This window comes from Hirundo rustica, chromosome 2 (genome assembly GCF_015227805.2).
Source record: "Hirundo rustica isolate bHirRus1 chromosome 2, bHirRus1.pri.v3, whole genome shotgun sequence".
In the NCBI taxonomy this organism is placed as follows: domain Eukaryota; kingdom Metazoa; phylum Chordata; class Aves; order Passeriformes; family Hirundinidae; genus Hirundo; species Hirundo rustica.
The window spans coordinates 94369848-94387759 of NC_053451.1; the positions used below are offsets into that span (position 1 = coordinate 94369848).

Below are 17912 nucleotides of genomic sequence, written 5' to 3' on the forward strand. Positions count from 1 at the left end.
GTTGTATTACTTATGTAGGTTTTTTTTAAACCACTACCTTATTAATAGATTTTAAGTCAATGTTCCTAATGGATAGAATTTTTTGCAACATGACACATTGTTGAAATTAATTTGTTATCATGAAATTCATTGAAAAATGTTGGAGAAGATGACATAGAAGTGTGTGGAGATTTCCTGGGCTCCTCAGGTTTGTCTTTAGCAAAAGATAAATGGTTTCTCTGTGCATTACTGCTTGACAGAAATTTATGGAGTCTTTTCCGAGGTGTTTCACTGGTAAAGATAGAGCTTTTGCACTATAGAAGGAGATGAGGCTCTGACCCTGCATTGGGCACATGTGTGCTAAAAAGTCATCCACAGTTATCATCTTGAAGTTGGCTTTTATGGACCTCTATAAAACTTTTGGAGCACTGTAAACTTTGGGTAACATTTTCCTTTAGCCATTGATTTTCTGTACCTGACCTCTTTCCTCCTAATTTCCTTCCCCCTGAAGGAGGCACTATAAAACTTTGATACTATTTCTGTAATTCTTTGGATATAGTTGTGATGTTTGGTATTAATCAATCTTCACCTTAAGAATAGATTCGGAGGTCTTTCTTCAGGGCAGTCTCTGTTGGTAACCAGTTACACAATAGTGACTTCTGTAACTCTCTCAGTAACACACTGATTTTGCTGAAAAAAGAATTTTTTAAAAAACATATTTAGCTATGTTTTTAAAAGCAAGTGGTAGTACTCTTTAATGTTCCTGGTCTCAGCCATATTTGATCTCAGTTTCATTCTGTTTTCAATGGATAATTCTGGATTTGCTATTCACAGGGAGAACAAGGGGTAAGGGGGCCGCCAGGACCCCCAGGACCAGCACCTCATATGAAGGAAAAAGGGAGTGAAGTCATAAAGGGAGAAAAGGTGAGATATTAAATGATTAAACTTCTTGTATTTTTCGTTGAAGTATAATCAACAGGAATTAGCAAACAAAAATGAAACAGGAAAAAGGAAATACAAAGTCACCTAGAGCAAATTTTTTCAAAAATTTTTACCTGTTTTGCTTCATGGATGAATTTTAATTTTCATTCAAGAAGTCTCTCTAAAAATATATGATAGATGTAAATGCACCGATAATTCCATAAATAAGTAAGCAGCAGATAACTTTCTGAGGAAGGAGGATTGATAAGGGTAGGCTATTGTAAAAATATTCTGCAAGTTTGAATTAAGTAGCATATACTCAACTTTTCATATACACATTTGTGAAATCTTAAGAGTTAATGAATTTTTGCAATTACTGAATTAAGCAGTCGAAGCAGTATATACTAGTAAAATAAACGAGCTTAATGGATTCACATTTGACGTTTGTCTAAATTCTTGCACATCACACGTATTAGGTATAGTTCTTGAAATGGAGGAGTAAGTGTGCTTTTGCTGAAATGAAGAATTATTTACAACCTAAATGAATAATGGTTAAGTTTTTGTTTACTAATATACATTTTTTAAAATAATTTCATTAGGGTGATCCAGGTGAAAAGGGCGAACAGGGAATCCCAGTGAGTATTATTTTTTTACTACTATAAAAATTGTAAAGACTCTGATAATGACACTGAATATCTTTATACCTATTAGATAAAAGAAAATTTACTTTGGAATCTGACAGTATTTTTAATCTGGTGAAAATTTATTTTCCAGGGATTGCCAGGTTCAGGTTTCAAAGGAGACAAGGGTGAACCTGGGAGGCCTGGTCCACGTGTAAGTGTACTCAATTTTATCAATACCATAATTGCAGTTACTGTATCTTTCCATTAGCTAGTTAAACTTAATAACCATTAGTTAAACAGAATGTTTTTTATATTTTAAACAAGCAAGTTTTGATGTATAGGTGTATTATCAAGGACAGGTGTATAATCAAGGTAGTAGTAACATGCAGTAATGTTAGTATTTAACATTTCAGATAACTAAAGACATTTAACAGTAGCTTGCAGTGCTAAAGGTGCAAAACTCCCATTAATCCAAATTGAAGAAAGATTAAGTCATTGCAGAGTGGAAGAAAAAAGCAAAGGAAAAAAAATCCCATTCTGTACAAGTAACTTTAGCTAAATGGAACATGTTGAATTTATTTCAAATACTCTCAAGTGCAATCAACAACATAAGCCTGCTTAGCCTGAAGATACAGTTTCATACAAAGACAGTGAATGGAGCAAAAAATTTAGGTGTCTGAAATCCTTTTGCTTGCTGGCTTCCAGCCTGGCTGTAGATGCTTGAGGCCGTAATATCTTGTAACATTTGTCTAATATGACCTAAATCATCGTCTCATTCATAGAACTTCTCCATGAGTCATGCTCTATCTTTCAGAGCTGAGCAGGTGGCAAAATTGTACTTTTTTCTATATCCAAATGCATCTAAAGTATTCTGAGTAATTCTAAGTTTCTCAAGCTGTGGGTCTTCATAAACTGTTAGGCCCAGGACATCTATAGGCATTCGAATTTTTTTCAATCTGAAAAAAATTGCCCTTTCTACTATGCTTCAAAGTCAGATGTTCTATTAACTTTACTGAAAAGTTATATGATGGGATTCTCTTTTCTATCATATATGTATTTTTACCCTTATTGTAAATGAGGGCTTGAAACTGGAGGAATGGAGGCGTAGCTACTTCTGAAATTAAGCTAAGCCTTGAAAGATGAACAGATATTACAACCTGATATTCTAGTTTGATGAAACTAAACCATATGATTAATTCTGATCACAGTGTACATTTGAAGACTGTCTTGACTTTGCAGATCATAGTTTTAATTAATCATTAAAAATTACTTGTAACCATTATCAGAGACCATCGCTGCACACCTCGATGGTTCATGTTTGTTCTATAATTTTTGCCCTTCGATTGTGTTTAAAAAATTTTTTTTGACCTAAACTGATGGGATTATTTTTTAGACTGATTTACATGCACTGTTACTTTGTGTGTTAAGTATCCACATTTCCTTGGGTTTATGGGACAAATTCATATTCCTTATGCTACACATACAATTTAAGCACTGGGACATCAAATGAAGGTGTTCAGTCTCCCCTGGATCAGGCTACAAGCTGATGTCCCAGTCCTTTTACGGTGCAGAGAAAGGGGAAGGGAAAGTGCCAAAAAGTAGGTTTGTCCAAACAGATCATTTATCATGTAACTGTTGATTATTTCAAGAGAATCTTATCCCTTCTGTAGGTTAACACGGTCTAATAGTTGTAATTTTACTCAGGAGGAAGAAAATTTGACTTCTAGCATATCATCTGCCTTATAACTTGAATTTCAGTGTGAGGAAAGTGGATTTGCTACTACACTACTACATAGTCTGATACAGGGCCACTCTCCAAGCCTTCTGCTGAAACTGAACCGCTGAATATCTATGCATAAATGTCTTGTGAAGTTGGAGAGTGTATATATAGAAAGGGATTTTTGTGAAGGAAAAAGATGGATCTGGTTCCAGTTTCCTGTGCTGTAGATATATTTTGTTCTGAAGACTCTGTGACAGGGAAATCTATGTTATTTTGAATGTGGGAATGGATTTGCAGGATTTTATTCAGTTGGGCATCTTGGAGTGTGTTTGGTAATACAAGCACTAGGCATATTAACCATTTGTACCCTCTGCTCTGTTAGCTGCATTAGCACACTTTGATTAATGCATCGCAATAGTGGTAATTTTGTTTTAGTATTCCACCCACTGTATTTAGAAATTGCATGTATGTGGTTGTCTGTTAAAGCAGAGTGGAACTTGGTGTTTTACAGGGAAAGCCTGGAAAAGATGGTGAACCAGGACTGAAAGGAGAACCTGTATGTATTTTACTCAATTTCCACTACTGTTTCTTAGATTCAAAACAAAGAACTGTCTCTGTATTATAGATAGTTGATATTTTCTAGCCTTCTAAATTGTTTATTTGAAGTTGTTGCTTTCAGTGAACTTATGACTTTTAAAATTTTTAAACTTAGCTGGTGCCACAGCTAAGATCCATCTATATTTGTCCCTTCTGGTTTCACTGTCTTCTACATACAGGGTTTGCCTGGAGGGTTTGGGATTCCAGGACGACCTGGGGAGCCTGGCACAAAGGTGAGTAGTAGCAGCTTTTGCTTCCTTTCACACAGAATGAGTTAATAGCTTTTGTGGTGTGTTCATTGATTGCATTAAAGCAATGAATGCACAAAAAGCAGTATTAATTGAATGTTGCTAAGCTGTGTGCCATCATTCAGAGACTAGGAGAAGTCAAAATGAAGGTAGTGTAGATATCCCCAATTTAGATCTCTTATCTGTGTTGATTAATGCAGGCTTTATTTTCACAAGCTCTGTGTCCAGCCAACATAGGTGTAAGTGTACTTCCCTAAAAGTTTCTCTCCAAGTAGTGCAAACCAGTAGAGGCTTGCAAACTAATTACTACTGCTGGTTATTATAGCATTCCAGGCACTTACCATATGGATGTTGTTTGAATCTGTATCACAGTGTGAATTTGTTGAGGAAATCTGCTTTTGTTGGCAAAAAAAAAATCTGATCTGCATTTAAAACATAATTTCTATTTTGATTTAGGGTGACAAAGGGGAACGAGGTTTTCCAGGACCTCCAGGAAGGGTAAGTAAAATAAATTTGTATTTCATTTTAAACCTAAAATAAAATTAAATTTTGTCAATGTCAAAGTGCTCAAACAATGAGGAAAAAAGGACTGTGTATAGTCTGATCTTGTTCTCTTCAATCATGTCCATATTTTTCCTTAATGGAAGCAAAAGCTGGGTGCAGTTCTGTAAAGTATGTTTGAAATTTGGGAAAAGAACCCTCAAAGAAGATGAATTCTAAATGTTTTGGACTGTGACTATTATAAGCATTGCTAATCATTACACAGTGTCCAAAAGATAGTTCAAAAGAATAAATCTGTTAGTTTCAGTTTCCCAGCTGGGAACTAAGCACTGGTCAGCCGCTCACTCACTCACTGTCCCTCCTCAGCATGGAATGGGAAGGAGAATTGGAAATAGGTAATATTCATGAGATAAAAAACAAGTCATTAATAAAAATAAAGTTACTAATAGTAATAGTAGTAGTAGTACTCATGAAGAAAAGGGACATCACGAGAAGAGAGGACTAAGACCTGAGGAAGACAGGTGATGCACAGTGCAGTTGCTCACCACTTGCTGACCAATGTCCAGTGAGGCCCTGAGCAGAAACTGGCCCTTATTCACAAGAAGAAACCAGGGGAGCAATTTATATTTTTTTTAACAATTTAGATAAAAAATGGGGCTAGTCAGGAACAAATAGATGATTGATGGCACTGCTTCCCAATTATGGGAACAGATTTCCAACATCTGCTTATTTAGTTTGGAAACTTATACATCCTTCCTTAATATTGTATTGTAAATATTAGCATCCTATATATTGAGCTCAGATCAATACTAGCAAAAATTGGCAGAACATAATGTTTTAAAATAAAAGGTAATACAAACCTAATGGATCAGTGCTTATACCACGTTAAGGTTTTCTGGCATCATTCTTTTTGAGGAAGATGCTATAAAAGCTCTCCACTTAATCCTGCAATTGATATGAAGGCACTTGGGTAGAACAAGAAATATTTATTTTCCCTGGTAATTCCTCAGCACCTACAAGCCTCTCACTTGCTGGAATTGCAAGTATAATCAAAACTGCTGAAAATTGTCAATAAAACTAAAATGGCCTCTGTAGCATGAGATGAAGATGGGGGAGATATAACGGCTCAGTTGTATGTTTCTAGTCTTTGTCCTGTGATTTAGATGATAGATGCTGGACCAGTAGATACCTTTGGTGAAAAAGGAGACCCTGGAGTTTCAGGTTTGCCTGGACTGAAAGGTCAAAAAGGAGAAAAAGGTGTGTATTTTGTCTTGTCTTTTTAATTGAGTTATACTTTTAGTTTTCTCACTAAAGGAAATTAAAATTGTACTATCTGTGCTCAGGAGCTCTATATGACAATGTAATGTTCCAGTTATTTAATTGTTTTCAGATAATTATATTTTGTAGTAGCTTGTAGGACACTTCTGGTTCTCAACAGAATAGATGAAAGACAGTAAACTGGGAGGGGTTTTTGTGGCAGTTAAATAATTCAGTGAGATGATCTAAGAAGTATGGAAATCACCATGAGCGTAAGGAGGGTAATTAATGCAGAGAATCTTGAGACTCCTTTGTAAAAGTCAGTAACTAATTTTTTGTCCTAAGATTGCCTTGCATATTTTAAAAAAGCCTTCAGTAAACAGAGAAAATCAAGCACTTCCCTTCCCATTTTCCCCATTACAGACCTTAGCCAATTCAAGAAAAATCACTGGGGAAGTTGGCACACAGCAGGACCTTTTCTCTGAACGTATTTTTTGAATGTATATATAATTTAACTTCAAATTTGATTCAGAATATGAATATGCATGAATGTGAATATCAATTATATCTCCTAAAAGTTCATGTTCACTGGCACTGCAGAATTCATTGCCTAATTGAAACCTTCTCTTTCTAAAGGCTTCCCGGGTGCACAAGGAGTCCCTGGACTTCCAGGTATAAAATTATGACTAGTGATTTTTTCACATTTGTTATGTGCTGTGTGAACAGTCCTGAGGGATAGTCTCTTTATCTGCTTTCAGTTACTGCCTGACTTTCTGAACACCCAGGCACTGACCTCTCCATGGGTCTAATCATCCCTGCAGACCCTTCCTCTAGATTGCTTTTCTCATGTCTCTGATGTGATCCAGCCTTGTTCTTTCTGTTCTGCTCTGATAACTTTCGGCTGCAATTGAAAATATGGTACACAGTCTGGCAGAGACAGCCCAGAGAGTATGACTCCATTGGGCAAGAAGAGTTGTTAAATGTGAATGTGTGTGAGTGTGTGCACATGTAGCTGAGTGCTTATGCTCATACATAGATCTTTGTCTTGCTCTCACTTCAGCTCTGAATGTGTTTGTATGAATATAATAAAACAAGGTTTGTAGGAAGAAATAATATTTACTTGATCAAAATCAATCCTGAAGGCTTCCAGGTTTTTTGACTATGCCACTTGGTCTAATGAAAGTTACTTCTTTTGCCTACAAACATTGCCTTTTTCAGAGACTTAACATCTTGTCCATTGCTTTTACGTATATAAATACATGTACATGTGTTTGACCTACACCATGATACTTGCTTTTTAAAAATCAGGCAAATCACCTGTGGAGACCCCACACTTGACACATCCTGCAGTGATACTATCATTACCTTCCTTGCTTTCATTTTCTATCTTGGCAGTGAGCTAAATATGAAATTGATGTGAGACAAGGTCAGATAGTTTCAAGGAAATTTTTCACAGGTTAGGGAGAAAATGCTATATACCACAGGCTGTAATGATAGCTCTTAGTCTGTAATTACCCTACAGAAATTGAGCTTTGTGTGACTTCCATATCTTCCTGCAGTGTTGCAAGTGACTCAAAATGTTTTAGTGGTCAAGTGTAGTAATGAGCTGTGAACTGAAATGAGTCATTAAAATATGAAGAGCTGTGTGACTGTACAAATAGCTAAAAGGAGATCTTAGCTGGGGTTTTTGGTAGTTGTTTAGCAGCTTCCCTTTATTGGCTGCTTTTCACTTATTATTCTTACAGACCATTTTGGTTTTAGCATTCCTTTAATATGCTAGCAATGTTTATTGAAGTTATCAGACATGCTCTCCCTTTCTAGGTGTCTTTTAGCTTTGGTTTATTATGAGGTAAAGAAGTGTGTAATAGTTTCTAGGTGGAATAGCTAAATTAACTCTGGTGTTGCCAATATTTACTACCCAGCCAAAGTGTGTCCAAATAAGTCTCAGAAAAGCACTTGATACAGATATGGGATGTTTGTCTAGGCACCTAACAGAAGTGAGATCTCTCAGCTGTAGTGAGTATACAAACTCAATTTTATATAAATCACCAATAATTAAAATACAGTCCCTTTTTTCTTTTGCACCAACATTCCTCCACTTCTCTCTAAACCCCTGTGAAAGTTCATGTGTGGATAATGTTGCTGTCTTTTCACTTGTCATTTTTACATGTATGTTCTTCTCTGTCCAAAGGTCGACCAATTCCAGACAGGGTAGGATCACCTGGAGTCCCTGGAGAGAGAGGTGAAAAAGGTGAAAAGGGTTCTCCAGGATTCCCTTCACCTGGAATCCCTGGAAGGGATGGTTTCCCCGGTCCCCCTGGGTTGCCTGGCCCACCAGGACCTCCAGGCAAAACAGGTAGGTAAAGCCCTTGGTTGCTTTTCACATTGAAGGCTCATAATGCAGATTAGAAAAAGAAAAAAGAGACAAGATTATAAAGGCTGTTATCAGGATGCATCTGTGTCATGGAAAAAACTTATCTGAGTTGTTGATGAACCAAGTATAAGCTGTTGCCCAGTGCAGGCAGCCACTTGTTTCCCTACTGGGAAAAGACAAGGATTCTTTGCTAAATAAATACTTCTAAAAATTCTGCAAAATTCATTGTGAATTGTTAGAATATAAACAAACAATTGATCTTATTCACATTAATTTGTTCTGTGTCCTGTTGTGCCAATGTGGTGATATTTGTACATTTTCAATTAAAAAACCAGCAGATACTAATACTGTTCTTAGTGTAAAAGATGGCTGTTCAGTGTCACGATTTACAAGTCTGAAGTACCAGACTGTGTAACAGATTGAACGAGTGTGAGAAGTGCAGTTTGAGGTACTAGTATGCCAAAAGTTTCTATTTTAAAATAAAATTATCTTAGAGGAGAATGGGTTGGAAGAAACCTTAAAGATCATCTGGTTCCGACCCCCCACACAGGCCAGGATGTAAAGACATGGAGTAAATGAGAAGCCAGTAATGACGTGACAAGTATATAGTAATGATAAGAACATTACACACATTTTATTAGACTCTGATAAAGGAATCTTAAAGAGAAAAATGATTTTGCTCTGCAATGAAGCAATAACCAAGTACACGTGGAAGTGGTCCTTGCTAAATAGTTCCTCATAACTGATGTTTTAAGTCTGCTAGAAAACTTTTGCTATAGGTAATACTGATTTTGTGAGTTAAATTATCATTTCAATGTAAGGAATGATATCCCTATTACAATAGTTAAGGTACTATAAAGCTATTGAAAGAAACGTTATTTGCTATGGAATTCCTAAACCAAGAATACTTTGTTCAAAAACAGGGGAAGATGCCTGGTTGTTGCTGTGTTTGCTGGTGAATCAGTGCAAAATCCAGCATGTACAATATGGAATTAAATGGCTAAATCTTATATTTTTCTGAAAATAAGAGCAATTCCTATTTTCATGCAAGTTATTGTCATTGCTTAATTCTGCTCCTTCCCCAGATACTTCTTTAGCCTTCTTCAAGTACATAATGGAAGCAATTCTTTTTCATTTAACTTGTTTTCCAATCTTCACATTAGCATTTTGACTACTGGTTTTGGCCAAAATGATGTCATGTTACATTGGGTCAGATCCTGCATCATATCATCAAACAGAACAAGCACTATTTATAGTCTTATATCAAGTCTGATAAATACTCTCATTTGTTACCTATTTCAGATCCTAACATATGAGGTTTGTTGTTTTCAGGAAGCTTGATCAGTGTGAAGAAGTTAAATAGATGTTGACAAGCTGCTCTTACCTAGGAAGCTTCCTTGAAAAGAGGAGGGTACAAAAAAACATTCTTAATGAATTTCTTCAGAACATCAGTACTCTCCATTCTCTTCAGGGTCAAAACATCAGTTTTTCACCTGTGATACTTTTCCAACCCAAAATTTAAAATGAAAATAGATTTTATGTTGAAATTGTTCGTGACCTTATTATGGCAGAGCCTGTCTTTTTTCTGTAATTCTCAGTTTCTTAAGCAGTCTATGTGGAATAAGAGTACAGGATCCCAGTTAAATTTTTCCAAGTAAATCCAATAAAGGAGTAAAATGCTATCCTGACTTATCACTTTTCATAGGTAACATTTCAGGTATGATATAAATGCAACCCTACTTGTCAAAACAATATTCTTTATTGTGATTTGATTTCAGATGGAATTGATCAGTGCCAGCAGGGAGAACCTGGTGCACCAGGTAGTCCTGGACTTCCAGGAAGAGATGGATTTCCAGGAGAGATGGGAGAGAAAGGTAATAATATTTTAAAGTAATTGTATTTTAATGCTTAGTAGCCTGGAGCTTGGGTATGCAAAGAGGCTGAGCAAATTAGACTGGATCCAGAGAAAGTTTACTTAAAGTTAGTTAAATAGTTCAAGGACATGTAAGATGTTTCTTGACTCTCTGGTGAGTAAAGAAGGATATCGTGTATTGGATTGGGTGATTGGAACTTCTCTTGGCCTGCTCATTGCTGGGAGGTGATAAAAAAGATGGCCCAGGGCTGCAAGAGGAGCAGAAAGGGTTGAGTGTGGCCTTATACAGTGTAAATGGAGCTGTTCAAGGCAATTCAGGGTGTGAATTCTGAGATGCGGATTTAGAGAGGGGCAGATGGGTTGAGAATGAAAATGCTTTATGAATCATTGCCATGAGTATAATTGAAGATAAAATTTTAACACCTACAAACAACCTTAGGCTGGACATTAGGAAGAATCCCTTCACAGAAGGGATGATTGGGCATTGGAATGTGCTGCCCAGGGAGATGATGGAGTCACCATCCCTGGAAGTGTTTAAGAAAACATTGGATGTGGCACTGAGTGCCAAGGTCTGTTGACATGGTGGTGTTTGGTCATAGGTTGGACTCGATGGCAAAGGTCTTTTTTGATGTAACTGTGAGATTCTGTAAATAGGACAGTCAACCACATATTTTAGCAGCATTGACTAAATGAACATTTTTAAAAAAGAGCTGCACTCATTTGCATGGTGGTTGCTCCTTTATCTCATTCTCTTTACTGTTTTTTAGCAAAATTACAGTGACTATAGAAGTTATTCTTTTTCTGCTTTAATAATTTTATTTTCTCTATACCCACTGAATATTTTCTTTTTGATACTCTTCAACCTGGTCTCCTTTAACCATTCTCTTAAATATTAACCCTAGGATAAGACTTATGTTGATTTTCATGCCATTCCTTTAAAAATTTTAAAGAATTTTGAATATCAACTTGCTGACATTTTCTCCTTGAAGCATGAAATTAGAAGTAGTAATTTATTTAAATATTAAATTGACATTTGCCCCAAATCCGCCTGCTTGCAGTTGTCTTGAATCTTTTTGTTGTTATTCATGTGCTTTGTTGCTTTCTTTTTTCAGGTGACAAAGGTGAAGCCTGTACCTTGTGTGATAAAGTAGGACCTCCTGGACTTCCAGGACCACAAGGGCCGCCAGGTCCAGCAGGTAAAAACTCCTTAATTGCCCAAGAACGAGCTACGGAGGCTAAATTCTAAAAATGCAGCATACATAATAAAATTAATTACATTTTGTTCCACTAATCAAATTGTTTGTGGAAATAATGAAAGAACTAATGAAAGGAGGGTTGCATAGTCCTGTTTTTGGTCTGATTCCAAATTTCCAATACAATCAACCAGAATTATGAGAGAAGCAGAAACTGGCCACAATGAAGTGTCTTTGCAAATTGTGGCCCAAATATTTTCACAGTGAGAAATAAATGTGGGAACCGTTTATGTATGTGCCCAGGCTTGACAGTGACCCATACATTTTTTTTCCAATTGCAGAACCAAATTCTATGACCCCCCCCCCCCAAATTTTTTTTTGCCACTGTATGAGAGAAGTGGCACATGCCAAAAATTATGTTATACCTAATGTTTATTATAGTACTGTTCAGAAAAATGAATGTGGTTTAGTTAGTTTTGGTTCTGCATTGGTTACATGAATTGGTAAATTAATTCCTAAGTCAAATGCATCATCAACTTCCAAGTTTATGAATGCAGGCATGCATCACAAGTGCATGGATCAAGACAGCTTCACTGGCTTTAGCAGCATTATGCTGGTATTGCTGGGAATAGAATGAGACACTTTAAAAGGGATCACAAGGAATTCACATACAATGAGCTATTTGTAGAAGCACTTAATAAATTAAGCCGTATTTTGGTCTCTCTGAAAAGGTTTTCCAGGACAAGCAGGTTTCAAGGGTGACAGAGGCTTACCTGGACTTGATGGCCTTCCGGGGGTACCTGTAAGTAATGCCTTGCCAAATACCACCTGTCCTGCTAGGCATGTGATCAAAAAACATGTGATGATCAGTGTATCAGTGTGGTTGTGTAATGGTTCTGTTTAAAATCAAGCAAACCCCAAACAGTGCACTGATATGAAAAAATTAGGTTTAACGGTGCCCAATAAAATAAAGTAGGAAGAAGTGGATTTGAACTGTAAGAGCTAAAAAAGAGTTGTCAGATATTGGTTATATTTCTGAGTTTATCCATCACAAGAAGTGAGCAGGACACATGACCTTCTGCCTGAGCAAGCTAAGCAGTGGAGCTGGGTGAAGAGTAGGATTTCTCAGGAAGCAGATGCAGGTATTCCCTGACCTTCTTGTGAATTGTTCCAATAACGCTTTGCTGTTGAGTACAAAATTATTGAGAGACAGACAGTGCCATCTAGTGTAATGTAAGCAATCTAATGTTAGCATGCAGCACACTGTGCAGTTTTGCTGAATTTTGAATCGTAGAATAAGAAAAAATGCTGAGTTGGAAGGGGCTCATCAGGATCATTGGGCCCAACTCCTGGTGCTGTGAAGAGCATCCCAAACATCGCACCATGTGCCTGAGAGAGTTGTCAAAATGCTTTTTGAACTGTTCCAGGCTGTTACTGTGACCACTTCCCTGAGGAGCCTGTTCTAGTGCCCAGCTACCCTCTGGATGTAGAACCTTTTCCTGACATCCAACCTAAACCTCCTCTGACTCAGCTTCATGCTGTTTCCTCAAGTCCTGTCGCTGTTGGAAAGAATGAAGAGATCACTGTCTGCCCTTCTTCAACCCCTCATGAGGAAGTTGTAGACTGATATGAGCTCTCCCCTCAGTCTCCTCTCCAGGCTGAACAAATCAAGTGACATCAGCCATTCCTCACAAGGCTTCCCCTGCAGATTCCTCACCATCCTTGTGGTCTTCCTCTGGATGCTCCTCAATAGTTTAATGTCTTTTTTATATTGTGGCACCAAAAACAGCGTTCAAGTTGAAGCCATCCCAGCTCAGAGCAGAGGGTACAATCCCCTCCCTTGCCCTGCTGGCCATGCTGTGCCTGATGCCCCCAGGACAGGGTTGGCTCTCCTGGCTGCCAGGGCACTGCTGGCTCATGTTCAACTTGACATCAACCAGGATCCCCGGGTACCTTTCCATGGCACTGCTCTGCAGCCTCTCAGTCTCTGGGCTATCCACACATTCAGGATTGCCCCATCCCAGGTGCAGACTCTGGCACCTGTCCTTCTGCTGGTGATTGCCCATCTCTCTGATTTGTTGATATCTGTGCAGGGCCACTCTGCCCTCAAGGGAGCTGACAGCTCCTCCCAATTTCCTGTAACTGGCAAACTTAGTATTCCTTCAAGTCCTGCATCCAGGTTGTTAATGAAGATTTTGGGAAGTGTCTGCAGTATGTTCTGGAAAACACAATTAGTAAACAGGAAAGTTAAATACTCTTGAAGAAATAAAGGAAAGCTGTGAAAGTGGGTAGCATCCTAATAAGATTACTTGTGAATTATGTTGAGGCAGCACAACATGACTCTCCAGAATAAGGCCAGAAGCAGAACAGCCGTAAGTGCAACACTTGTCTAAAATGTAACACAAATGACTCTCAGATGAGCAGTGTACTACCACAACTACATTTGACCTTGTAAGAATACATTTAAGTGCCCCTGTGGACACAGAGGTGTTCTGTGAAAACCTGTCTCAGCGTACATATTCCTGTAGCATAATGTGGGTTTTGCCACCATTCCTAGTGTGAGTAGGCTGAGTCTTCCCAGACCTCCTCTCCCCAAAGCTGCCTGTTTCCTTATGTTAGGAAAATTGATCCACGAACACCAAAGGTTTATGTCCAAAAAGGAGACAGAGGAGTCCTTTTACTTTATTCAAATAAAGGGAGAGGCCATGGAGCATTTCCCCTGGGGTCTCTCAGTTTTTCGGAGGACGCAGCCTCCTTTTGATCCCAATTTCCCGGCCGCATTTCCCTCTCTCTTTCCCCATTGGCTGAGGGACTTGAGAGGTACAGATTTCCTGAAATGCCTAAGATTCCCCTTTTAATGTATAACCTCCCTAATTTTTAATTTTTATGGGATTCATGGGTTTCCCCCCATTGTTGCTTTCATCTTTCAATATTCAGTTTCATTTACAAACAAACCTATGGTTTGTTTGTAAAGGCAAGTACCTTCTTTTCCATTCATCAATCAATAAAATCCTTCCCATTATTTCTCTTATCTCTCAGTGCTAGTTTTATCTACCAGCAGACCCAGGGGTTGTTTGTGAAGACAAGTCTTGTCATTCCTCTCACTAACAGCTGATCCTTTCTGGCAGTGTAACTTCTCAGTGACATTCCCATGCACTGGCTTTGTCACACATTGGGGTTATGCGAGCTCCCTCTCACCAGTGGTGAGGCAGAGGTACCTTCAGAAGTAAAAAAACCCACGAACCACTTGTATGAATTCATTACGCAAGGAATCTGTTTCTTTTCCTGGAGTATAAATAAAGCCGTGTTGCCTGAATTCAGCCAATGAAAATTGACTAAGATGAATTCTTTGTCTATTGCCACCACAATAAATTGCATTGCATTCAGTGACTGAATGTACTATAATATTCATGGGATCCATGAAAGAAGCAGTGGGGAAAAAATAAAAGACATTCTAATGTATTTAAGCTATTTTGTTGTCTGGCATTTGTTCTTGGCACCGGTTTTGCCACACCTTTGTATTTTACTTTCATTACCTCATAAGTGCTATTCATGTCTTTATTCAGACAAGTATTGGCTGCTGTTCTGAGTGCTTTTAAGCTTGTTTTGCTCCACAAAGTTCAGCCAGGTGGTGATCCAGCATATAATTTAACTTGGAAAAGCTACATAGAGGCCAGTCTTGCAGGCTGACATTGCTTACAGCCATGCCAGAGCACCAGAGTCTGAATCAGAATACTTCAACACTGATGAAAAAATTACCATTGGCCATGTTCTGGTTCAGGTTGAAGTGGAGGGTACACAGGAGTTGTACATAGTGGACGTTGCCCATGAAGTTTGTGTTTTACTACCCTAATGAGTAGCTCTGAGTCACTACAAATTATAGAGACTGTTCCTGTAAGAAAAGTTCATTCAAGTCCTAGAAAATATTTAGGGGAAAAAAGGAAAATTCTGGAAATCCTGTAGGTATGCCACTAGTTAGGTAATTTCTTTCCAGAAGAGGTTACAAAACTGTTTTCTGAGTATGTGCATATTACCAACTGACTGTGTCAGCTGTTCAAAATGGATGAATATTAATAATGGAGGAACACATGCATTCACATCCACTGAATGTCAGGAATAAATTACCCAAGGGAGAAGCTCTCTGCTTCCAAGACTTCTGTGTCTTGGAAAATATTCTCATTTGACCTCCTCAGTCAATGACTTGGTGGTTTCCTTAATTTGGATTTACACTTCAGTTTCTGGAGGTTTGCTTTCTTTTTTATCAGTTGAAGGGTTTGTAGGGCAACTGATGACATCTGAATTTATGTAATTTCAGGGCCCCCCCGGCACTCCAGGACTTATGGGAAGCCCTGGGGCAAAAGGAGAACCTGGAGATTTTACTTACGATTCTATCCTGAAAGGTGAAAAGGGAGATCCTGGTTTCCCAGGACAACCAGGCATTCCTGGAAGAGAAGGAAGACCAGGGAAAGATGGATTTCCAGGTCCCCAGGGTCCAAAAGGAGCAGCGGTATGTTTGTTTCTTTATGTTTACATGCGGTCCTACTGCATGTTTATTTTTGTTTACTTACTGTGCTATACATTCTGTCTTTCATGTCAGAATTCACATGCTTTTGTGCCCCATATGTTCTTTATGTTTACTGGCCTCTTTCTTTTTTCTGCATGTATTTCTTACCTTGAATAGTACATTCTTCCTCAGAAGATTTTTCCATTTTCACTGGAAGTAGTGAGGAAGACAATTCTTCACAACAGACTATTTTAGAGCTAGGTTTTTCAGATAATTTCTTTTACATGTCATGCAAATAAGTGATCTGGCTCAAATGCATTCAGCATGGCTTGTTACTTTCAGGACTATAGAGAAATGTTTGGACATGTATAGTAGTTTTATTCCTTTCTGCTTTTCTCACAGCTTGAGAGTGAGAACTAGTGTGAATGATTTAGCTGATATTTGGAAATGATTGAACAAATGCAGTTATCCTAGAAGAAATTGTGAAGACAAGATTCAAGTCTACTCTAGCGTATTTCTCTTCTTGTGGAAAGGAATGCTTCAAAATCTTGCACTTATAGCACATCAGCTGATGTGGATATGGAGCTGAATGTGGAGCTCCCCTCTGCTCCCAGATCCTCTACTGGAAACATGGCCCACATGTTACAGTTCGCTGCATTGCTAGATGTGATTTCCATGTGCTATTCCACATGGAACCCAGTTCTGTTTCATTGAACTCGGTAAAAAAAATCCACTTTCTTCAACATTGCAGATACCTGTGCTAAATCCCAGTTGCAAAATATTCAGAGAGGATGATGTGTTCTGTCTGTCTTGCCAGCCAGGCAAGAAGTACACTTATACTTTCCAAAAATTAGGGTACAGCTGGCTTGAAAGGAGAACGTGGTCCCCCTGGCCAGCCTGGATTCCCTGGAGTGCGTGGTGAAAGAGGTTTTCCTGGCCCTCCTGGGGTAGGTGCTGCAGGATTACCTGGTGAAAAAGGAGACAGAGGCTTTGCTGGAACCCCAGGTTTACCAGGACTTCCAGGTAATGTTATAATGTGTTTTAAAAAATACAAAGACATTTTTAAAATTGTGGCCTTTAAATGGTACAGCCAAGAGGATCATCAGAATTTAAGCCTGAAATGAAAAGACTTTCGAATTTAAATCTGTGTTTGCTTTCACCAGTGTAATTGCAAATTTTTGCAGGCAATTTTCTTAAAGAATTTGCTAGGCGAAATGGGACAGTTTAGGTTCGTCCTAGTTTTTTATGAATCTTCTATCAAAAAAAAAATTCATAACAACTCAGTTGTAATGGTATGGATGAACTGATTATGCTGTCAAGGTAGAACTTCCTTTTTATTTCATCAGTTACTGTACTCTAATATAACTTTACATTTACAGGAGCAAAGGGTGAAGCAGGACGAACTATATCACTCCCTGGACCTCCTGGGGCAGATGGCCTTCCTGGGCCACCTGGTTTCCCTGGACCCCAAGGTACAGCAGCCTGTTAATCTGTCTGCTTATCAGGATGGTTCTGTTCCTCAGAAGTTAGCCTTTGTGCTAACATTTGTCTTGTTTTTTTTTGCAAAGGTGACAAAGGGAATCCTGGGCTTCCAGGTAGACCCGGCCTACCAGGAGAAAAAGGTGCTGTTGGGCAGCCAGGTATAGGGTTCCCTGGACCTCCAGGTCCCAAAGGTAAGATGAAGCTTAAAAATAAATCTAACAGAGCTGGTGTAACTGGAGTGTGGATGGGGGCCTCCTCTGTCATCCAGAGCTGTAGCTGCATGGGATTTGAGAGGTGCAGCTGAAGAAGCTCCCTTGCAAAAGTGAACCATCACCACAGTGAGCATCCTTTCGATAGAGTTCAGCTGCACGCTTGCTGCACACTTGCTTTGTGTCGTGCAGCGGTGCACCTACAGACAATGTCACAGCTGCTGCCAGAATAGAAAGTGAGAGAATACAGCATGATACATTGCAGCAACTGAAGTTGCTGAGATGAGATGACCCTTCTGAGAGATGAAAAACGCTGTGTGTAGTTGGTCAAAATAATATGCTGATGTAACTGGAACAGTTGTGGGCCGGAGCTTAGAGCTCTGCTGGGTCCCAGACAGCTGAGATTGGCTTGATTAGAATTCCATCTTACG

The 17912-nt window shown here is 38.6% G+C and overlaps 1 protein-coding gene across 1 annotated transcript in view; it reads left to right on the plus strand.

Annotated features, from left to right (window-relative positions):
- Positions 1-17912, plus strand: part of COL4A1 (collagen type IV alpha 1 chain) — a 120452-nt gene that overhangs the window by 72256 nt on the left and 30284 nt on the right. The window contains exons 13-28 of the mRNA XM_058419188.1: positions 814-903; positions 1500-1535; positions 1675-1734; positions 3755-3799; positions 4020-4073; positions 4545-4586; positions 5753-5846; positions 6483-6518; positions 8038-8202; positions 9999-10094; positions 11206-11289; positions 12018-12088; positions 15602-15793; positions 16645-16813; positions 17170-17262; positions 17359-17463. Coding sequence (XP_058275171.1) covers positions 814-903; positions 1500-1535; positions 1675-1734; positions 3755-3799; positions 4020-4073; positions 4545-4586; positions 5753-5846; positions 6483-6518; positions 8038-8202; positions 9999-10094; positions 11206-11289; positions 12018-12088; positions 15602-15793; positions 16645-16813; positions 17170-17262; positions 17359-17463 — 1432 coding nt within the window. The remainder of the gene's footprint in view (positions 1-813; positions 904-1499; positions 1536-1674; positions 1735-3754; positions 3800-4019; positions 4074-4544; positions 4587-5752; positions 5847-6482; positions 6519-8037; positions 8203-9998; positions 10095-11205; positions 11290-12017; positions 12089-15601; positions 15794-16644; positions 16814-17169; positions 17263-17358; positions 17464-17912) is intronic.